At 32.8% G+C, this 25,026-nt stretch overlaps 2 protein-coding genes across 2 annotated transcripts; one reads left to right on the forward strand and one right to left on the reverse strand.

Moving 5' to 3' along the window:
• Positions 1–1,282: 1,282 nt before the first annotated feature.
• Positions 1,283–12,756, reverse strand: LOC100377876 (ubiquitin carboxyl-terminal hydrolase 30-like). The gene is made up of 9 exons (XM_006817989.3): positions 12,352–12,756; positions 11,280–11,450; positions 10,754–10,854; positions 8,868–8,966; positions 6,945–7,079; positions 6,240–6,485; positions 5,706–5,893; positions 5,121–5,285; positions 1,283–4,833 (listed from the first exon to the last, which is right to left on the reverse strand). Exons 1-9 carry the CDS (start codon positions 12,476–12,478, stop codon positions 4,605–4,607), a joined length of 1,461 nt encoding a protein of 486 aa, XP_006818052.1. The 5' UTR covers positions 12,479–12,756; the 3' UTR covers positions 1,283–4,604.
• A 23-nt stretch (positions 12,757–12,779) lies between these two features.
• LOC100377729 (MAP kinase-activated protein kinase 5-like) lies at positions 12,780–24,374 on the forward strand. The gene is made up of 11 exons (XM_085491217.1): positions 12,780–12,982; positions 14,461–14,817; positions 16,192–16,281; positions 16,982–17,155; positions 17,500–17,687; positions 18,363–18,486; positions 19,257–19,387; positions 19,802–19,920; positions 21,183–21,290; positions 22,410–22,479; positions 22,994–24,374. Exons 1-11 carry the CDS (start codon positions 12,929–12,931, stop codon positions 23,028–23,030), a joined length of 1,452 nt encoding a protein of 483 aa, XP_085347343.1. The 5' UTR covers positions 12,780–12,928; the 3' UTR covers positions 23,031–24,374.
• Positions 24,375–25,026: the final 652 nt, after the last annotated feature.

A 25,026-nucleotide genomic window follows, 5' to 3' on the forward strand; every position in this document is an offset into this window, starting at 1 on the left:
AGTATTTTACAGTATTTTTTATTTAGACGCGCAAGTTTCACGCCGTTGTCAACTTGAATGCTTTTCATGATAAACACTATTTGCTTATAGGTGGGTGTGCCGGGGAGTGTGTGTTCTAGGCGACCGTGTAGCCTGGGTCGTAACGGCGATGCTCGGTTTTTAAAACAACGCGTATAGTTTTGCGAATACCATGCAAGCTTTATTATAATACACATATTACTTATTATGGCAAATGCTTCAAACCATTTTTTTTCAACTTGAACAATACAACTTTAGGAAGTTTGAAACAGTTTTGCTCTCGCGATGTGTGCACGATACTGGGGTTGCACAGTTCATTTTAGTTCTAGTAAGTATATGCTCACACAAGTCGTGCATAATTAATGCTACTTTTTTTAACCCAGAAATATTTAACAATTTGTGTGTGTATTTGGGGAATCATTGATCAATTAATAATTTCAATTTTCTGGGAACTTATTTGAAAAATTACCATTTATTGATTTTAAGAGTGAAACATATGTTGTAAGCTAAAAAAAACACAAATCGTGTTTTATTTACTATTCACCAGAGCATTTCTTTTATCCTGAATTAATAGTAAAAGAAACAAGGGTTCAATGGTTATGAATTTTGTTTACGTTTTGTCTCACTTGATTGTAAAATGTTTGTTGTCAACGTTTTATGTGATGTCATTTTAAAACAATTTTCGTTGTTCCCAAGTACCCGCAAAAGTCATCAAAATCGATCTGTGAATAAATTCCTGGTTTCATAGTTGAATACCATTTTGAGATAGATCAGTGACTATGTTTATTTATAGAGAATGTTGTTATCCCGAATTTCAACATTACCTTTTTTTTATTTGAAACGAGGTAGGGTACTCCCGGCTTTTTATTATTAATAATAGTTTATAATAATCTGGAAGTGTACAAAAAATAAAAAAATTCTCAATGATTTTCTGAAACTGTATTTAATATCCTCAAATCATTAATAAAAGAAAAAAGTCTTACTGGGAAACAAATGCAATTATAAGAGTAAACGGTCATTCAAGCGTGTGACGATAACATCATCTGGGCGGCGTATATAGAAATGAGTCCCATGGCAATTTACACCCATGTACGTGAAATCCCACAACTCGGAGATTTGCAGATATTGTTCATATCTAGAAACTATTTTTAACCTTTGTAAAAAAAAAAAAAACAAAAAAAAAACGTTATAGTACGAGTTAGTAATAAACACACACACACACACACACACACACACACACACAAAAAAAAACACTACAGCGATATTACAGTTGTCCAAAAAGATATATTCATTATATTTTGTAATATATAATTATTGAAGAAAAACAATGGTTAAGGGGCTGTATCTGATGTATGTATATATATATGTCGTCTGTCGTTTCTGAATTCAATCCCCCTCTAGAAACATTTTGACCTGTAGAGGGCGATGTTACAATTGCGTTTCTAAACGGTTATGCATAATGTAATCGTATCAATCATTAAAACATACAACTAGGTAAGCTAAAACAAGGTAAACATACTATCTTTTGTGGATGGACTATTTAATCATGATAGGCAGGTAGAATATTTATTATAAAATATTTTATCATCAAATACTAGGTACTCCTCTTTCTGTTTTATAAACATGATATACATGTATCTTGTGGCTAAAGTTTGATTCTGGAGGAAAGACTTTCCAACAGTAGTTTGAACGCATTTTTTCATTGATCAAAATAACCCACCCATCTATACTTGTATCAAAAAATGATATTTCCTGTAATCCTTTTTCAATTGAAACTCGTGCACGTTTCCTTGAATGGATGATTTGAATATATTAATAAGATCATGTCTTCATATTACAGCACTGAACGATTTGAATGAAACATCTTCAGGTCAGTGGTAAGATGATCAGTGCATGTTGCCAAGGAAACAGAGACATTGAATAAGACATGCATCACAGTAAGTTAGAGGAAGAATATCATCTTAAAGGTAGCGGTAGTCATCGCGCCACGCATGCGCGAGATATATGGGTCTCATACAAACAAAGATGGCGACTTTGACTGTCGCGGAGATCAACGAGTACAAACTGAGATGTTACCAAGCTTTAATTAGGTATTTTCAGGTGATTTGTTTGTATCAAAACGTGCAAACTAATCCATTGCCATGAGTTATGACTTGATTTCAAATTGGCTGTACTGTATATACTGCATTTCAGTTTCTGAATGTTACCAATAACATTACTGTGTAGACTTTATCACAATAAATCAAAGAGATTAAATTTATAAAGAAGTTATATAACATCCGTCAGTGTTTAATAGATATACTGGTTACGTCCCCCGTATTTAAATTAATTGCCCCCCTCAACCCTTTCATAGACATATTTGTATATACAATGCATAAGACATAATACTATTGTCAACAAAAAAATGCCATCACATTTGTTTTCCGGGACAAGTTTCTGACTCAAATAATCTTCAGTAAGAAGAGCAGTTACCAAGTTTGTTTGACAAAGTTTTTATTTAAGTCAAACATCACAAAAGCCACATACAAGGCAATGATTGTAATAGTAAGCTCATTTACATGTGTTGATTTTTTTTTACATTTTTTTATTTCACAAAATAAACACTGATGCATAAAATAAAGGGTGATGCCATGCCTAATATTATGTTGATGTATCGGCAGTTAGATATACATTTCTTACATATGTATTAAGTAGTGACTATTGCCAGAATGTTCGCCTCTTTTTACTCATTAAGCATCAAAACATCAGCTCAAAAAAATACCTGTACCTAATGGATGAAACATAAATAAAAGTCTAATTTAAGTTAAATATTCATAATATACTTTCTAGTCTTCAATGCATGAGCTACTTCACCTGTTACACGTTTAATGACTAACAGTGAAGCCATATCGATATGCATAGAGGAAAAGTCTGAAGTTCTGCTCTAGGCTTCAAATTTCATGCTTCACTACATTTCAAACTGAAACCAAAAACTGAATTGCCAATTTAAAGAGGCATTTTTTGCATCTTGCTGGGTCAAATTTTTAACTTGATAGATAGCAATATTTTCTTACAATAACCCTAACCTTGCTCTTGTGATGTTATCAGATCCGAAGACTGACTTTGATAATTTTACAGTGAAAACTATAGATTTTGACATTGAAATTGCTCTGGATGTTTACGCATAGAAATAAACAAATATTTGAACAAGATGGCTGCCAGTCAGCCATTTGAAATTTGATGGTAATGGCGACAAGTCATATTATGTTCAATGTTACATACATTTAAAGTTTAAAGTAGGAGGGTCGTTACCTGCGCACACGCGGGAATTGTGTCCCAAGCGACGACAACACACACTAAAAACGCAAAGGCTCATGAATAGACAGTTGTTTGTAAACAATGACACGCTATGGTCATCTGACGCATGCACAGGTGACGACTCCCCCGTTTTAAACACCATCTGAAATGTGGTAGAACAGTGTGAATTTTCATACTTTTTAGCCTTAAAGTAGCTGCCATTTAGCCATATTGAAACAAATGTATGTGAATTTACGTCCTATATGATTTATAATGTATGCAAATTAAAACTTGGTTAGTTCTGGAAATGGACAGAAGTTAAACACATGGACAGACACAAGAATACACAGAGGTCAGAGGTCAACTGAAAGATAGATAATACTTATTTAACAACTTTGAAATGTGATAAATTTCTATTCATATTTTTTATACCTATTGTTGAAAAGAGGATGTTTAGACCAAATTAAAGTATATGTTATTTATTTATGATTATGATTATGCCATGATTGCAATAAGTGGAGTTACCAGACACTGTACAAAATATCATGAACTTACCAAAACTTTGCATTTTTGCACTGGTTCCTATAGTGAACTATTTTCTTTATATCTCAAACTTTTGATGAAAAAGACAAAATTTATTATCGATGTAAATCCTATTATTATTAAAAACATTTACGAAAAAATCACATTTAATTTAAATTACTGGTAAGGATTTTCTAGTGTTAATAATAGTTTTCCAATATATACAATGAGAATTTTCCCTCCATAATGCATTGTACCACATGCGCAAAAACATGCTTGATTGCAAAACAAAATGAATTTAAACAGTTCTCACAATATGCAGTGGAAAAAAGAACACAAAGCAGATGTAGCATGACATTTTAATCATATTTTCCACTGACCTTTGCCACAGTTGCATGACATATTTTTTCATAGTATATTTGATGTCACCAACAACTAAATATACATTTACTTCCATAGCTTCATTTCACTTACGTTCATTTATACTTAAAATTACAAAAATAGAATCGATTAGTTTGATACAACCATCAAAAACTGACCCATGCAAGATTAAAAAAAACATTTCTTTTGTAATTCATAAATTTACTTCATCAATATCAATTATTTGTTCTAAAGGCATATTTAAATTCAATAGAATTTTCGACAAAATGATTGGAAGGCCATTGAGAGCAAGGTGATATGGGTGGTAACCATAAGCTAGCACTGCGGACACACATCCTTGATTTATGTACTAGTATCGATTATCTAAACAGCACCCTCTAGTGTCACAATAAGTACCCACAATGCACTCATCTGCTATGTATCTTTTCATAATACAGCATATAGACTGGAGATGACATCACTTCCTGCAATGCCACTTTCCTGACTGTGGAATCGGACGTGAACAACCACTTGTTACTAGGCACTTCATTTAAAGCCGTTGGTATTCGACGGTACGTCACAAAGTGACCGGAGTATGCGTCTCCTCGATGAACTACAACCGACATTAGTCGGTAATTGCATTCCATTGAAAACTGCCTATAAAAGCACAAAGCAAAATATGTATGGGAGATTAAGACAGCCGTGTATCAAAACCCCAAAACTGATCACCCTTGGCAACTATGAACATGAAGCAGTTTAGGTCAATTCCACTAACCTAAGTTAAAGCTACAATCTGGGTTCAAAGTTCATTTCAAACATTCATTCCCTGCCATGGATTTTATCAGTCCATTGATACAATTGACAGATTATAAACTACAGATCAACTACACAAAATGATCAGGAATCCTCCATTTTTTTTTTTGCAAAACAATAATAAAAATTACCTCTGAAATACAGCATTGATTGCTGTGGACGTATCAGACACTTTATTCCTCACCAGTGATTGGGTGAAACCATTTCTGTACAGCCGTGGGAGGCCGCTCATCACACAGCGTGGTTTGATCATATCAAAGGCACCGTTTGAAAAATACTGTGTTCCGATTGATGTGCTTAAGTGAAAAGACAAAGTTGAAGAACTATGAAGGAGATACGTAGCGAAAGTTTGGAGCAAAGTTTTGAGAGAGAAAATTCTTTTGTTGTTTTCACATTTTTGACCTGAACGAACATTGATACTACCAACTTTAGATTTGTAAGACAAATTAAATTCATTTTTCATGACTTAAATACATTGCAAAATTTGGTATATATGTGAAATCTTGCATTGGAAGCAAAAATTTTAAAAAATTAGATGAAAAGTCAAAAAAATACAAAACCCTTGAAAATCTTGGCCATGTATGGGTTTAGTTTGTTTTTTTATATTGCTAATTGATCTTCATATGTGTAAATTTAAACGTAAAACATGATTTTAACATCCTGAATTATAGGGCACAGTAAATATGCATAAATAATCAATTAATTATAAAACTCACTCAATTGGCGAATGTTTCTCATTAATAGGTGAATGTGATACACCTTTCTTGTTATTGATCTGTGGCCAATAACGAAAGTGATCCATATTTAAAACTTCCGGAAATTGTACCACATCCTCTCGTTTCATCGGCATTCCATTTGACAACCATATCCTTCTATTAATGTGGATACATAAACACTGTGGAAGCTGTCAGTGAAGAGAAACTGATTAATAGAATCACAAACTATATGTATTTTATTAATAGCGCATTCCAAAGTATCTGCCCACACAGTAAATAACACGTGTGTGTCTCATATCATGTAACAAGACTTAATTTGCACCTTGGCTATTACAAAAATTTATGGCTAAGACTGCAGATTTAGCCCAGATGCAACATCTCAAGTTTATGATTATGATAGAATTCTTCCTGAACTATTGCAAAAGTAGATTAATCAAGAAATCTAACATAAACCACAGCAGGTAGTGTTATGAAACGAGCTGTATAAGTGAAACAACTGAACACAAAACCACTAATTGATAAAATTTAACTTACTTTGCCAATGTTCAACTGTTTAAGAAACGTAGCTTTCGGTTTAATCCTGTCATTTCGCAAACCATTCTTCTTAGTGGCAAGTCTTGTGTATTTGGCCAGTTGACGGGCACACCCACTGCACTCCACGTCTTCCACAATCTCTGACATTATAAAGCGATGTAGTAAGGACTCAAGCGAGAGGCAGCCAGATGATCTGGGAGGCAGACTCAACGATATACTGTCAAAGTTATCATACTTGATAGGACACTGAAATAGAAATGAGAGTGGCATATAAAACTGTCTACCATTGGCTACCCAGGTCTATGTACTTAACTGTTAAGCCAATTAGAGACTTTCCTACTAGTTTGCTGAGAATTTTAACAAAATGTCATGATCCTCTAGTTCTACTATAACTGAACTAGCCTCTAAACTGTGTGCATGTAAATACTGTGTATGTATTAGATAATAGGTGATAAACATGACCACATCCACATCACCAAACCTGGTACTTTCTGAGAAAGCAAACACACTATGGATGAAGTCCAGACAGTACTTCATATTGACGTGGTGCTTGCCACTGACATCTATGGTCAAACCTAATCCTTTTGTACATATACTTATAATATGATAAGCCATATAGTTTACTCCCTGATTCTCATTGGCTGATTTTACATCACATGACCGCTGCATGGAATCATGGGTAAGCCATCCAGGTTATACACTTACTTTGTATCCACATTGCTTGCATGTTAGCTGACTAGCAAATGATCCACCAAAAGGATGCTCCATTTTGTTGCCTGGTAATTTTAAAAGTTGTGTCTGACAGCGGCTTCTAGCCCTGTCTTGCATACCACATGTAGCCTGAAGGGTGAGAGTAATTATCTGTGGTAATCATCCCTGCTTAATTTTACAACACACAATTGAGATTATTTATTCACCTTACCACCAGAGGGCGCTATGTACCATATCAGGGAAAGAGGTATTTTAAGATGCCACATGATGAAAGTGACTCTTATTGCATGTGATTGGGCAATTTAAAGTCATGTGTCATTCCCAAAATGAAACAATTCAGTCTATAATTGTGTAAATGTGCATATACTGTAAAACTGGAAATGCAAAGTTATTTCTACAAGTGAGCCAGTGAGTGGCAATATTGAACAGTTGAAGGACTTCTAATAAGTTTTCACTTGATTAGCTGAATGTTTGTATAAAATATATTGGAAATAAATAAATTTTACAAATCCACCATTTTAAGTGTTTTAACTTGCATCAAATTATCACCAAAACAAACATATGTTATGATCATGTCTATACTCATTTTACAAATGACACACGCAAATTTTGATCGGTACTCAGTATGTTTTGTTATTAAGGTAGAGATGCAGTTTACCTGACAGGTATTTTAATTAGTTAATTAGGAAACCAAGATGACCTCCCTTATCCAAAGACCATATATTTTCGGAAAGCTCATTGTATGAATTTTAAAATGTTGTTAGTATTTTTTTTATGGGCACTGTAGTTTGATAAATGCACAAAAATATACTTTTTTGGTTAAAAGTGATTTAAAAAAATTTTGCTTCTAAACCATGCTTCTGTTTCCTGTCAACCAGTTGTCAATTTTGCAGCAGCAGCTCAAATTTCACTACTTCAAGTTTACGCATAAATTAACACTCAGGCTAGTTGTACGATTGTTGTAACACTGTTCAACCAAAAACTATGCCCCGATGGCGTTTTGAAGATAAAGTTCTGGGATGTGCACTAAAAAGAAGCCGAGATAATTCCTAATTTGCATAACAATTCACTCAGTAAGAAGTTTGCTAATGATCATAATTAAAATGGCTGTAACAGTTTCAAATTTAAGTGTATTATCGTTTTGTTAAAAGTTAAATATAGTGCATAATATGGAGATCCCGTCATTTCTTTTTTTCACCATGTTTCTTTTTTATTATTTATGTACAGCCTTGCTAAATCTTGCTAAGCATTCAAAAGAGAGAATATTTGCACCTGTTATCTATATTTTAAAATGGTTTTTTGAGTATGTTCCACTATTCACAATTCTACAAAATTTTAACAGTCTATAGCCAAGACTGTTAATAAAAATGGATAATAAAAAGCAAAAAAAAAAATTTCACTCCCAAGTACCCACGAACCTGCATCTCTACCTTAACCTTTTCACAACCAGACTTTCTCGACCAATTTTTTCTGCACTTTTTTCTCATATTCATATTTCTGAAAGTGAACCATAATTTCGAAACAAACAGACAGAATTTGAGTCAATTTTCAGTTTTTACTATAAAATTTTTGTCCAAATCTTCTGAAGAAAAGCGCAGACTATAAACGGGACTGTTTTGTAAATTTGTGATGAAAAGAGGAAACTGGTCGTGAAAAGACTAAAGTGTATTTGCTTTTGAGCATCTCATTTGACATAATCTTTGATATGATATTGCCCAACGTAAAACATATAGTGTGTTGATTAGAAAAACAGCGCCCCAACAACAAAAAAGATATCAGACAATCAAAATATTCATACATTTTATATGTGAGCTAATTTTTTAGGAATGACTCTAGATCAGGCATGAACACTAGGGGGCACTACACATCAAATGAACTAATCACGAAAATCTCTGCATGGATGTATGACTGACTTACTTCAAGTTTGCCGACATCCAACAACGATGGATAAGCTGTGAAATGATCAGCCTCTTCTGACAGAGTAGTTGTGAGAACATGAAACAGCTCATGGGCATCCTACAAACCAAATATGAACAAATTATTGTTAGTATTTAAAACAATGTATTCTAACACATTATAAAATATTGCATGGCTAATTCCAACCATATGTTGCATAGCTAATATCGGCATGAGTCTCACGGCTCAATATGAGTCACATGAATGGACAATGCAGTCAGTTGGTTTACAAGTGATAATAAAATAAATGTGATTATGGTTACCAATATTTACGATATGGGGACAGCCATCTTGAATATGGCTTGAAACTAAATAAAGGGACAAATTGAGGTTATTATTTTTCAACAAATGAGAGGGAAAATACCAAACTTTCACGAGCAACTGGTTCATTAGAATAACATGCATTGTTTTGCATAGATAAATATAAATCCCTTGCATACTAACACTTCATTACACAGCATTCTAGAATATTTTCTAGAAGTATTTGAAACCAAAATCAGCGAAGGCCTTACAGTTGGAAGATGATTTTGTATAATCAGTTTGAATGGCCTACACTTTATTTGAGTAATTTAATTTAAATTTTGGCTGCTATGAATTTTTACGATTTTGGGACTTTGGTGGCATTCGTGTAGGCAAAATATTGCATAAATCACAGACTCTTCATGTCATAGGATTCAAAACAAATTTTCTCTAGTACAAAATTTTTTGATTTTCACTGATTTGCCCAGTCTTGGTTACAAATAACCCCTGGTATTCTTTTCATTGAATGCAGAATTATTGTAATATCATATGATGAAAATAGAATTCATCTTGATAACAGAACACAAATGTTTACAAAGCACAAAACGTAATCCATATAAATTTAGGTTTTTCTTGTCTCACTAAATTCTTACTATACAAGCAGTATGCAATTACTGTAAAAAGGTTAATTACTCACTGGGTTTTATTTTGCTTATTTCGCTGACTGGAAAATGTGCTAAATTAAAACCCAGTGAATATGTAAAATTTAGCATAAAACACATTATCTAAATGATAAAAGCGTGAATGTAAAACCCACTGAATATGCCTGAAATGGTAAATCAGCGAAATTTTAACCCAGTGAAAATTAGTCATTTTACAGTGGATAAGATACTGTACTTTCCAGTATTTTTATGACAACCTCAAATTATAATAATAGTATGGCTGAATTTTGCACATATATGCTTGTTTACGCCTCTGTGAAGTTTATTGCTGTGTTTTTTAATAGAGCGAATAAGATCCCTGTTTTTAGCATGTAGGTTATTCAGTACATACAATGTACAGTATAGTGCTGGTGCAACTCAACTTTGAAACTGACTATCAGCTGGCAATAATTTCAATTTTTTTCTTTTTTGTAATATTTACCTATGTTACTAATATTAAACATATTTAGTCAGAGAACTATGCATAATTATATAATATATAAAGATATGTGGCAGTTTTAAAAAGCAAACCATTGCTAGCTTTAGCTCAAAGCTAACTAAATGTTAAGTTATGTTCGGACCACACTGTCTATGCATATGTAGTATCTACCTATATTAATAATATGAAACATACTCCTCAGCAAAATTTAGATATGCAGCCATTTTGAAAGCCAGCTTAGTTAGTTAAGTGTTAAAGCGGGGGAGTCGTCACCTGCGCATGCGTCAGATGGCCATATCGTGTCATTGTTTACAAAAAAGCGTCTACCCAAGAGCCTTTGCGTTTTAACGTGTGTTGTCATCGTAGCTTGGGACTCAATTCCCACGTGTGTGCAGGTGACAACCCTCTCGCTTTAAGTTACGCTCGGGTCATACTGTCCTTGTGTACATGCAGACTCTGTGACGTACCTGTTCTTCCCACGATATCACCCAGTTTCTAACACGCAATGCATTTAGCACTTCAACAGGATTATATGGATCATCAGAATTCTGACTGTCATTGCAAAGTACTGAAAATAGCAGAAAAGAATTTTTGAGTTTTATTTTTAAATATTTATTCACTTCAGCATAATAATTATTTTAGTACCAAAACAATTTGTTGTATTCAAATTCAATGTGTATTTCTAAAATCATTCAAACATCCCCTGGCTTCAAATTAAATTTACTGCACACATTATGTAGAATTATAATAATACGTGTTGCCCCTTGTTGAAACACCATATTCTCATTGGCCAATCAGTGAGCATGTTGCATTTCTTGTAAACTTCTACACATAACATTCACAACACACTAACCACACTTTTTTTCAACATCTCAAACTACCACAGCACATATATTATATATTTTTTTTTTTTTTTTCAACAGTCCATGGTATAATTGAAATAAAGGACTCCCCCACACTGTATAAAATCACACTTAAAGGCTCAAATCTCACCTTTCATAATTCGGATCAGAGTATATGCCATATACTGTGAACAGTCATCATTGGAGTGTGAATTGATATAGTCATCTAACCAGCTAACAAAGGATGGACAGGATGCTAAACTTTGTAAGATAGCATTGAGAAAACATGTGTTGCCTTGATTCACTAAGCCGGGGCATTTGCCTGTCGAGATAAATTTATTTAAGCACATCAATAAAGACTCATACTGTGCTGCAACCTGATGCAATTTTATTTGGTTGTCTTTCGGTTGAAAAACTCATATTTTAATTATTATACGCTTTTCACAAACCTGTGTTTGACTGCCCAGAAACATTTATTAATTAACGCCACATCAATGTACTGTCTTTGAATTTTCTCAATTTGAGGATTTATTAAATTCAAAAAGACTAAAACTCGAGAAAATCACTAACATTAAAAAATATTCACTGCTACAAAATTTCACTAGTTTTACTGATAGACAAAATTTCGCGAAAATTAATGCTGTTTACAGTAGCCACAGAGCCTAAATCCAATGCATTATGTAACTGGTTGTTGAGGTGTTAAAATAATATCAAAATCTTAAACTTATGGCTATATAAACTCTTTGGTAACACCCCTTATATCATGGTTAAAAATAGATCACATAAAAAATACATGTAATAATAAAAGCTTAAATTGAATTGATTTTATATGGTACAAGTAGTTTTCACTAGAGTAGATGTATTAAATTAACAGAACATATTTATCAGCTGCATAATAGTTTAAATCAAAGTGATACATACTTTTGTGGAATTGTATTGCAACGATATGCATCTGCTAAGATATGTCATTGTAGAGTCAAATAATTTTACAATCGTCCTTTCAATTACGTTCAATTTTTGGAAAAAAAATAAATAGAAAAAACAAACAAAAAACACGCCGTTGTTATATGGTATTTACTATAAATCAATATTTGTTTCGAAAACATGGTTTTACGTAATTAATCTTTCAGATGAACAACAAAACAAAGATTATCAGAACAAACCAACGGGACATCTAACATAAATTGCGCGGAAAGTGAAATTCCATTAATTCTGTACATTACCTTTTTTCTTTCTTGTGTGCGTCACACGAAACTGCGGGCCCCAGAAAACATATAAACCGACAGCGAAAGCAGCCGCAACCCCGCCGAGTAGTCCAATGTCTTTAGATGAAACTCTAAAAAATGACATTGCTGTTCATTACATGGTGCACACTCAAAAGTGCGTGTTACAAAAAATGGATTCCCGGGGGTGTATTACGCAATCTGTTTTCGTGTTCTCGCACGATCGTCGCGGGGGTAAATCAGTTAATCAGCTCAGTAAAGTCTCTTCCAGGCTATCCCGACAAGTGGGAACACATTCAGCATTCAATTAGGACCAATGTGATGGTAGAATTCAAAACTGTACATGCGATCCTCGGCACAAAACAACACGACTCAAAAAGAACGATGAACTTTCACCTTTTACCCGGAAGTAGATGTCAATAGGTCGACAGTTCAGGAAACGAGTGACATTACAAATAGTGCCTGGATACTTATATATGAACGATGTCGATCAGTGGACAAGCACTCTTGCCACCCATCCAATGTGACGAATATCAGTAGTGACTGATGTCAGCTGTTTTAATAATAACGGAGTAAAATGGCTGGATCGTCTTCCATGAGAATGCCAGCAAACACGTCTTTGAAAATCAAGGTAAGATTGGAGCACTGATGGAATCATGATTTCCGGAAATGTCATGGCTGCCACAATAGTGAAAACAGTTATTCTGTTTGTCCACAATAACGCAAATATTTAATTTTAATATTGTATCTGATGTAGACCAGTTAAATTTAAATCGACCAGGTAGAATTTAGCTGCAGTTCTGTAGCTCGCTGTAGCAAGCGAGCTAGTACAGAACTGCAGCTAGGTAGAATTTAAAATTTCCAATCAATTTCATTCGTCTGTTCCTGTGCATGATATATCTGTGATCTGACAGGTTTGGTTATTCTAAATTTGTTTGCTTATAGATAATAATGGGAAAACGTATAGCCCTGGGTTGGCCAGGTAAGGATCATACAATAAAATGTAATTTGCAAAAAAAAATAATAAAAAAAAAAAATAAACAAATTTGCCTCCCCAGCACAGTGATCATTGTTGTCAATTTCAAATTCAATATCAGAATAGGTACTTGCCCTAGCCATGGAGGTAAAAAGAGATCTTTTTACCTCCATGCCCTAGCTGATTAGAAAATAACATTGCCCATTTTCAACACCCCAGAAATGAGGGCGCACTAAAATTGACCGAAGTAGCAGCATGAAAATACTACTCTATAACCTTTAAATTGTTTTCGGATATTCACTGATATTTGATATCTTATTGACCTGTTTGATATGAAACCCGTAGAAATAAACAGACGACAAACCGTTCAATTGGCACTGCTAGAGATGGTGTTTTGAAGACAAAAATTTGCGAAAATCACTGCTACAAAACTTCGTTATTTCCATTGTCTCATGATTTACAAACATGTTATTGTTGTGAAAGTAAATCAGTTTACAGAGTACAACACATGCAAAAATCATCATTCACTTACACAAAATTTGAACATGTGCTATGGGACAACCCTCTCCTTTAAATATAGAGATTTTTCAGTAAAAACAAATTCTATTGTAATTTTATTTATATGGTTAATACTGTGATCTTGCTGACTTTCACTTGGCTTGACATTTTTTTATTTGAGTGTAATAATAATATTAATAATTATTGTAAATCTGTCACCGAAATGCCATAAGTTACGACGTAGCTCTGTTGCATGTCGGTAAATACTTCCACTGTACTGTCTTCGTGCATACTTTAAGGTATCCTCGTAATAACCTCATATTAATGCAACAAGCCTTTTTAGTTTTATTCACTATAGTATGCCTTCTACAAAAATTACAGCTGTTTTTATAATATATATCGAGGTAACTGATTTATTGATTGCAATTTCCTATTGAAATCAGCAAATATAAATCAGCTAGTAAATTTATTAGACTTGTCATTTCAATATAAATGAATTTCAAAATCAAAGCATCAATTGAGAATTGACCAGAATCGTTATTTTGTTCATGGCAGGCTGATGAACAATTTGTTTTAATCATTACTTGTTATTAATTTTTCTTAATTATTCGGTTCTTTTAATTTTATTCCTTCAGAACTATTCTATATTAGAAGACTATTCCGTCAATTGGTCTCAAAAATTAGGCACAGGAATTAATGGGCCTGTGAGACCCTGTACAAAACTCTCTACTGGTGAACGATTTGCTCTTAAGGTATTGTTGGATAAACCCAAATCTCAGACAGAAGTCAATTTACATGTACAGTGCAGTGGGCATGCTAATATTGTCACTGTGTACGATGTCTATGCAAATGATGTGCAATTTCCTGGGGAAGAGTATCCTCGTCCACGGTTGCTAATGGTGATGGAGCTGATGGATGGAGGGGAGCTGTTTGACAGGATTAGTCAAAAAAGAGGTTTTACAGAAAAGCAAGCTGCCATGTATGCAAGACAGGTATGGGAATCAAGAATAAACCTTAGACTAAAATGGTTTTTAAAATTTTGTTGAGATTGAGAGAGTGTTTCATTTTCTACATTTCTACTATTCACGCTTCAAATTGCCATGGTTACATATGTCAGGAACACAGTGGGTGCAATGAAAGGAGACAAAGAGACATTATTTGAGAGCAAAGTCTTCATCTCAGCAAAATCTCAATGACCATTCTCACTATGGTCTAATAATTTTTCATAGAGATTCACCTCGGTGTCAAATTACTGCAAGCCACATTAATTCAATATAAACGAATCCTCAGGAATTGTTTAATATATTTGATGATACAAAACTTATGCATAGCATTGCAGTTACAAGCTATCATTAGGAACATGGTTACTCTTTTTTAGTAACCGTGTTACTAAGTACAACAATTTTACTCTTAATTTTATTAACTCCCATGTGTTCGAAACAAGGTTTCAAAAAGTTTTCAGCGGATATTGATCAAATTTGGTATATATTAGTATCTTGGAGTAATATACAGACATGGTTAGTTTCAGGGCCATGTATGTGCATATCTAAAAGATAATTTGCATAATAATTACCTCATATAATAATATGATGTGTAAGGCGTTTCTAATGGAAATATGCATGTAATTAATCATGAGTGTACTTATGTACTTAATATCTGCTGTTTATGATTCTAACCTTCAGGTGTCATTGCTCTTTCATTGACTGTTAGGAATTTCATTTTCTAGATATATTTTTTTCAAAACAACAATGATTGCATATAACCTATATTTACAAGGGAGCTTTGCTGAGTTCAAGCTTTGATTTCAATTTCTGCAGCATTACTCTTATTAATTCTGCTCAAGAAATAGTATATGCTGTAAATAGTGCTTTTAATTTAATTTCTTCTATATTTCGAAAACATTAGGAGGGTGATACAACATTCATGTAATGGCACACATTGTATTCCCCATTAGTAAATTTAGTACTGAGTAACATGATTCCATCTTAACAATTACATTGAATTATTTGAATACAAAATTTATGAAATGCTTTACTGAGAAATTTGACACATTGTGATAATTTTGCAAATAATGTTTCTTGGGATCAGTGGATATGTACTCATGCTTGATATTTAATTATTCAAGTACCCTTATTATCTAAAGTTTATACATTGTGATTTGAGACAGTTTTGACTGAAATATCGATTATTCATTCAATTACTGAAGACAACAATATGATATTTTGAGTCTTAAATCTAAAGATTTAAATTAAAGTCTGAACACCTTAAATAATATCATAAGACAACAATGTTGGGTTTCCTTTCATTTATTTAATAAATTACTTATTATAAATTCCTGTGTATCATTTTTTCCACTTTGTTCCTAGATTGCTTTTGGTATTCAGCGTTGTCACATGTTGAATATTGCACATCGGGATATAAAGCCTGAAAACTTGTTACTCAAAGATAATTCTGAGGTATGGATGGTGTTCATATTTAGGTATTGAATAAATACAATTTTCTTTTTGCATATCAGTATAGTTCATAGTTGACAGTCCAGTTGCTTGATTTTGCTTGCCACTGCTTTTTTCCCCCCTGATATATTATCTATATTGTATAGTGTGTTATACTAACGATAGTACGCCATGCCCGATATAATTCTCACAAAAAAAATTTATTTTGGTAATTTTGCACATCTGCAGTTAAACCCATGCCTGTCACAACTTTTTTTTTTGTTTTGTCAGAATTTTAGAGAAAAAATATTAAAAGCACAAATTTGAGAATAAGAATAAAGTGTATGTCTATTTTAGTAAACAAATTGATGGAAACATTTTTGTTTTTGTTAATTTATAAGCAATGACAAATTATTATTATATCTATGGTCCCCTTAATCATTTTCTTGTGTAACAACTTCTCTAGTTTACTTGTAATTAATACATATGAAAATTTCTGCTTACAATCCGTATGAAACATGTGTTTTGATCATTTTGTGCACGTTTATATGCTTAATGCAATTTATACTAAATAATTCTCTCACCTTATGCCGAAAATAACAAGTAGGACCACCTAGCTTCATCATTAAACTTAATAAATTAAATAAATAACATAATTTCTACCCAGAATGCTTGTCATCTTTACTTGTTTTCAACTATATTTGTGCATCTATTATTGCACTAGGATTCCCCTGTGAAGTTAACAGACTTTGGTTTTGCTAAAGTTGACGATGGTAACTTGGTAACCCCGCATTACACACCCTACTACGTATCACCTCAAGTTTTAGAAGCACAGCGACAACAACGAAGAGAACAACGTGGTATTATACCCACAACAACGCAATATACTTATGATAAGGTACATTACACAATTTTTATCATTTTCACTTAAATTTTTAAACGAGTTGTATTTCATTCCTGATTTCACTGTTACAAATTTCTGTAAGAAAATGAGTGAGAATATTATCTCTAATAATTCATTGTTTAGTCGGTGGATGTATCATGATAAAAAATATTGTATTTTTGCTATAAAAGGTGCATTTCTAATAGAATTGCACATAAACTAAAAACTGCATTTAATCTATGCAAGATATAAAATAAGAAAATATATTGACCATAGTTTCACATATGTCATTTTCACAAATGTGCACATGACTAATATAACAAATACCCAATACATGCATTATCATTTTTTCTTCACAGAGTTGTGACATGTGGTCCCTGGGTGTGGTACTTTACATTATGATGTGTGGATACCCTCCTTTCTATTCTGAAACACCATCAAAGACAATAACTAAAGACATGAAGCGACGGATCATGGCTGGAGAGTATGAATTCCCGTCTGATGAATGGAATATTATATCTAGACAGGCAAAGGACATAATTAAAGGGTGAGGATACAAATTTTGATAATATGAGGTTATTACGAGAATACCTTAAAGTATGAACAAAGACAGTACTGCTGGAGTATTGACTGTCACCCAGCGGAGGTCGATGCGCGACATACTGTCTGAGTGCATACTTTGAGGTATTCTCGTAATAACCTTATTATTATACATCTTTTTCATCCAAGGATACATCATGGGAATGCCAAAATCCAAAAAGTTTAGAACAGAATCAGCGAACTTCTTTGTGTTGAGTCCAGTCAAACCCTGGTGGCAGCCATGTCTGTTTTTATTATTAGAGGATGCTTACGTGCGTAATCATTCCATATTTTGAATTTGCATTTCCTTATATGGTAGGGTGAAAATACCCCGTAAAATAACGCAAAATTACGTCACGATGTAACTTATGTTACGGTGACAGATGTATAATAAATAATAATAATTTTATTTTATTTGTTAAACATGAGTGTCATTTAACTAATTAAGCAACACTACATAGTATGATGTGCAATGTTGCTGTGTTATGCTGTACATCAGGACTGTGGGTTTTATGGTCACCAGTATGTGCAGTACAGGGTTAAATACACCTACACTATGCACCTGTCAATTTGATTTCAGTACTGCATTTGAAGAGAAAAAAATAAAACTAACATATATTCACTGTGTTTTTTTTACGTTTAGTTTGCTGTGTGTGGTAGCATCAGAAAGAATGAATATTGAGGAGTTTCTGAGTCATCCATGGTTGCAATTATCAACTACATTACCCAATATGCAATTGCATTCACCATCACTGTTGCTGGACAAGGTATGAATTAATAATGCATTATTAATTAACATATGTGTAGGCTGAAAAATTTAGTAAATATACCCAAATTTTGCGTTTTATGTTAATGTGGTATTCCATTTAGTACATTGTAGACTCAAAGCTTGTTCTTAAGCTTTTTACCGCCAGACTTGCTTGCCCAAATTTTTCTGAAATTTGTTCCTAAATTTTTCAATATTTTGGAACCAACAGACAAAATTTTAGTCAATTTTCTGTTTTTGCTCAAAATGTTTGGCTAGTTTTGTCGCTGTGCAGGCTATAAATGAGACTATTTTGTGAATTTGTAATGAAAAGAGTGAACTGGTGACGAAAAGGTTAAGGACATATCACAACACATACCAGAAAAAATTTGTATACACCGAAATGAAAATAACATACCCAAATGTACATCTTTATACAAAAGTTTTATAGCGGAAATTTACAAAGAAAACCAAAAAACTAGCCATCAGCCTGGCCACAACTTTTGTATTTAGTTTCTGCCAAAATATTGCAGAAAGGAAAAAAAAGCATGTGAATCAGAGCAGATTTTGGAACATCTCAAGACTACAAACAAATCTATTTTTTTAGCTTTACAATCTGATTATTATAAGACTCTTGTTAGATTTGTTTATAGGTGATTTTTTTTTATAATTATTACAATTTTAATAGAATACAAAATAATTCAAAGTGAATAGATTTAAAATAAATTATATTGGAATAAAATGAAATATAATATAACAGAAGAGATTATATTTGTCTTGATATTTATATAGAATTCATTTGAAGCTGCCAAAGAAGCCCATTCCAGACATTTGACGGAACTAAGACTTCCAGAAACCAAGCTGACACTGAAACCATTGGCTATTGTAGACAATCCTATCATGAGAAAAAGAAGAATTCAAAAGTAAGATGATTTCACATTTCACATGATAATATCATACAAGTTTATGTCACTTATTGATTTGGAAGATTAATATTATATACATGTAGTAGAAAAGATGAATTTATCAATTTTGAAACATCTATGTTTAAGGTGCATTTGTACATACAATATACAAAATATTTCTATACGATTGTATTGTATATTGTATATTACACCACCATGCGGCATAATTTTGAGTTTAGAATTGTTATTAAAATTAATAAACTTAAAAGAAAATAATCGATGGATGGTTATGCATATGAATATATAGACAAACTGACTAAACATAATTAGCAATATTCAAACGTGTAGTCGCCGATTCAATTGATGCCTCAAATTCACATGATGTCATATTAATCATCTTCATATTTTTTTCAATTAAACTTCTATTTCTAGCAATGAATCCTTAGATAACAGACATTTAGTAGAACCTCCAGAAAAGAGAAGAACAAAAAACGAACTTGGTATAACCTGTCTAAGAGATGTTATCGCACATTGTATACTTCCCCCTAGAGGTGAGAAGGCATGCAATACTACTTTTGTTTTTTTACTGCCATCATTGGCTAATCACATACTGCATCATATTGTATAGTATACAGGAGGTAAATTTCTACCCAAATTTGCATATATTTCTAAAATCCACCCTCCCTTTTGTTAGAAACAAACAAAGTGATTATGACAGACATAATTTATTTGAAACTATCTTTATACAGGTATCCGATATGAAGAAACAAGTAAAAACACAGTTCTTTGCAGTTTTTAAAATCATGAAATACAGAGAAAATTTCAACAAGACTGAAATTACCTATTATAAGATGTTTGATAGATAGAACTTTATAATAATGTGATTATATTACAACAAACACACAAATTAAATATCTGAGAGCCTCATTAATGGTTATCAAGGAGAGCACTACAAAATCAGTGCATTAATTAAAGCGAGAGGGTCGTCACCTGCGCACAAGAAGGAATTGAGTCCCAAACGACGATAACAACACGCTAAAACGCAAAGGCTCATGGGTAGACACTTGTTTGTAAACAATGACATGCTATGGCCATCTGACGCTTGTGCAGGTGATGACTCTCCCACACAATTGTGCCAAAAAAATGATGCACCCACTCAACTGATCTTGCTTTGCTAAGCAGCAGAATGTCATTTGCTTTACTTTATCAGAATCTATGATGCCATCCAAAAAAAGCCAGAAATGTACCAGAATACTTCTAACCCACTAGAAGCAGACACTTTTGACATGAAAAATCAGTTTTCTAAAGGGTTTGATAACATCATGGCCTGACTCACCATTTTCAGATAGTTGTTGCTTGTTGAAATTAATTGATATTTTTTGTTTTGTTTCTCTCATATGCAATTGTTGATTTACTAAATTAGTGTTTGCTTGCAAGATGCTTGTGTTATGGTGGTGGACTAAGAGGATATGGATGTGCTGTGCCCTATGCATCAACCTTGCATGATAATTCACTACAGCCTCCTGTAGATTCCTTAGTTGTAAACAATAAACTTGTCACTGGGGGGCACGTGTAGATTTTATTGGCACTTCAGGGTGTTATTTTTTCGAACCAAGGCCAAAGTTAGGCAGTTAGTTTCATCCATTGTTCAACATTAGCTGGTGGTAAAGTAAGTAAAATGCTATGTAAAATGTAAAATTATCCCTGCGGGGAATTTGTGTACTTTAGGCTTCTATCTACTGGATAGTTTTTATACATATGATAGAAACTTGGAAATGCAACTTCAATAATCTTGTTGGATATTGTTTTGTAGATGAGAGTGGTGATGATAGTAGACTGTGTCTATCAGTACAAATTGCTTGTCAAAATAACAATGATGACCAGTTACTGCAAAGGTTGCTTCATAGATTACATTGGAATGGTAAGTAATAAGAAAACTTATTGTGCACATGCACAACAAAATACATATGCTGTCTGACTTTGACAACATCACCAACAATTCCTTTCATTGGAAACGTAATTTTCACTGAACCACCTTCTTTTGAATCTTCAGAAACAAAATTGAATGGTGTTATTCTCCATTATAAAATACTATATATTGGCCATTATTGAAATGTTGTGTTCTCATTGGCCGATTGGGACCAAGTGTAGCACTGTGATCAGATGATAATCTGAGATTGGAGTCAATACATGAAATACAAATGTACAATGTTTTCAATTTTTTGTATTATTTAAACAAACAAACAAACTAACCAACCAACCATGATTCTTTCTTGTTAAGAAATTCTGGTTATTTTTGATCTAGAAAATAAATAACCTGTTTTCCCATATCTCTTGCTCGTGAACATTCTACACGCAAACAAACACACTTATTTATTTTCAGTCTACCACTGCATGTATGTTCAATTTTTTGATAGCCAAGGGTATTATAATTAAAATAAAAATATGAAAATGTTAACCTCTATTAGCAAGTAAATTCATTTCAACAAAAAGACCCTAATGTTGAAAGCAAAAAACATGTATTATTTTGTTATATATTTAACCAAGGATGGTAAACCCAGAACTGCTCCTTAAAACATGTTGTCACATACACAACGTTGTATTGGGCAGATGTATACCAATGATGAACTGTGTGAATGATGGAATTGCCAGCTTCATATCAATTATTGGCTAGCTAGTATTTTGTTTTGCTTATATGATATATTACTGTACTACTATTTGTGATTTTTTATATTATTCTACAAGAAACCCATGTCATTAATACATTGCATGTAGTATAAGTTGCGAAACTAGCTGGGTATTATTTGTATTGTCAAATAGAGCTAAGATATGTTGCGTGTTCTTGGAACACGATTCTATAAGGGACACTGAGATTAAATACATTATTTTTTGGTAACTAAGATGACTTCATTGTTCTTGTCTATTTTTGGTTCGAATTGATTATACATATAGTTGTGACCAGTATTTTTCCCTCAAAATGTTTGTATTATTTAAAGACTGTTACACACATTTATGTAATAGCTACTCTATGTTTTCGCAGGTGAAATATTTACACAAAAAGTAGACCGCTCTAAACTGGCTGAAGCCTTGGCCAAACTTGTCGAATCAAGGTAGGTATTGCTGCTTATATGGGAATGAGACACAACTGTGTTGTTTAATCAGTTGTTACTCTTAAATTGTGCATTTTAACAATTGTATTTATAGTTTGAATACCTATTCCTATTTTCTGAATAAACAAGGAACGGCACATATACAAACTGTTTTGTCTAAAATTTCTGTTTCATCCAATAACTTATAATTAATTTTATACTAGTATACCTCAGGAAGAAAGTAACTATTAATAGTAACAAACTAGTGATTGTTTTAATAATGTTGCTGAACCAGTACTTTTCTCATACTTTAACACAAGATTTTAATCTGCCATCTTGAGACATATCTGTATTTTCATATGGTGAACCTTATCTTGTTATCTTGAAATGTTCAAAAGCGTGATTTATGAAAAACGCTATTTTTTAGTCCTACTAATTATAATTTTTTGATGGTTTTTATTATTATGCAATTATATAAACCTGAGAATTTTTAATTGTGCCAGTATATATATATTGTTGTCACTTTTATTTGCAGGACAAGACCTCCTAGCGAGGAATATTTGAAGACATAGAAAAAAATAGCTTTATAATTATCTTGAAATGGCGTATGCTATGGCTGATAGTAATTTACAATTCACATCAGGATACTTGAATACAATTACGACTGACCTCATTATTACCTTGCAACAGAAGATGTTATTCAATTAATGTGTAAATTGTGTTAGTTTCCGCTGTTGGATTGAATATGTGTAATTAGATGCAGGGTTGAGTAGGATGAAGTCTTTCTCATCATCTACTATTGTCCCTAGAACCTTGAATACAGAATTTAACTTATGCCAAATGGTTGGTTCATACTATATATGCATCAACGTTTTCACAATGTATTACTAGGTGCTTTTTTACATTGCTATTTTTTAAGGGCGGGTGCACCTAATACACTGTTGATACATGTATTTCCTGAAATGTTGCTGATTACTTTTAGGACCGAAGAAAAACAAATATTCTGTGTGTTTTTAGGTGTTTTGACAAATTTTAAATGTCTGCCAGAGTAGCATTAAACGTTATACGGAATACTAATTGAGATGTTCCCATGGAAATAATTTCAGGTCCCCCCCTATTTGTATCATTTATAAGATGGAATCTTTTGTTTAGCAAAATATCACAAATTTGTATTTCTTTTAAATTCCCATGTACTATTCTTCAGGACTATGTTTTAGTTTATCACCCAGTTTTTGAAAAATGTAAACCCACCAAAAACACTGGTTAATACAGATATATATTACAATTTCCAAATCTTTAAATCTATTCTTTACTACGCAATTGCTATTCACTCCACGTACCATATTATTCATCCCAACTGCTGCTGATATTAAAATTGTATAAATCTTAAATCGTATATAATTATAGCCATTATTTTCATTTCATTTCAGAGCTGTACGATTTCACTATTGTTTGGGCACCATTTACACTGTTCAGAAGGTATAACGTTATTTCTACGTTATTACTAATGCACTTTCAGTTATTGGTTAAATAGGTTTAATTTCTCTACATCTCAATATTAGTTTGTGGGCTTATCTGAATATGAACCGACTATAACCTATTCCTGTAAAAAACATTTAACTTTAAACAGCTTAGGTTGTGCATGGAATGTTGTGTTGCTACTTCAGACACTCTACATTTTATTACATGTCATTTACCCACTTAGCAATAACACTTGAGGTTTTCACATTAGAAAATTACCTTCTGAAATTTTAAAAGTTTTAAATTTATGACATGTGCATATTGAAATAATGTATAGTTTATATAAGAATGATATTCATCAGTCAGGCAATAGTTTGTTATATTAAGGCAATGTTTGCCTACTTTTATTTGTAATTTCTGTCGTTAATATAATATATTAATGAAAAATGATACAATTGTGAAATGCGTCTTTATTCGATGAAACCATTACGTCACTCAACCAACAGTGTTTCCTCTTGGAAACACATTATACTTGACAATCATACTACTTGTGTTAAGCAACAAATTTTGAATCGTTGTTTCACCTAACGTCAAATAGATCTTCACCGGGCATTTGCATAGATGATTCGGGCGTAAATTCTACTTTCTGCTATATTAAAAAAGAATACAAATCTGTCAGCAATTATTAATAATTATTCATCTACTGTCCCCAGAACTATGCACTATTTATTCAAGTGAGCTGAGTGGTACTATGTTAAATTTATTCCACTAATCTGGGCAGTATGCAGATGGGCGTAGTTTATATCATTAATGCTGACAGTACTCGTTATATGCAGTTATCTTGTTACCTTAACGATGCTACAAATTAGCCTTTGACATACAGAGAATTCGTTTACCGCGTGTTCATCTCTGTGATGTTTTTCTCGGACATCAAACGTCTATTCATGATTCGTAACGATTTTGTAACTCCTATTAACATAAAGCAGGTGGTAATCAAGGCAGCATAACCGAATATTACCGTAGCAGTACTTACTATTTCTTAACCCATCTGATGGTAACCGGCTGTTCATGGTTTGAACAACAAGTTCATGATAATAGCTTAAAAAA

The sequence above is a fragment of the Saccoglossus kowalevskii genome, chromosome 16 (assembly GCF_978046115.1).
Source record: "Saccoglossus kowalevskii chromosome 16, keSacKowa6.1, whole genome shotgun sequence".
NCBI lineage: Eukaryota > Metazoa > Hemichordata > Enteropneusta > Harrimaniidae > Saccoglossus > Saccoglossus kowalevskii.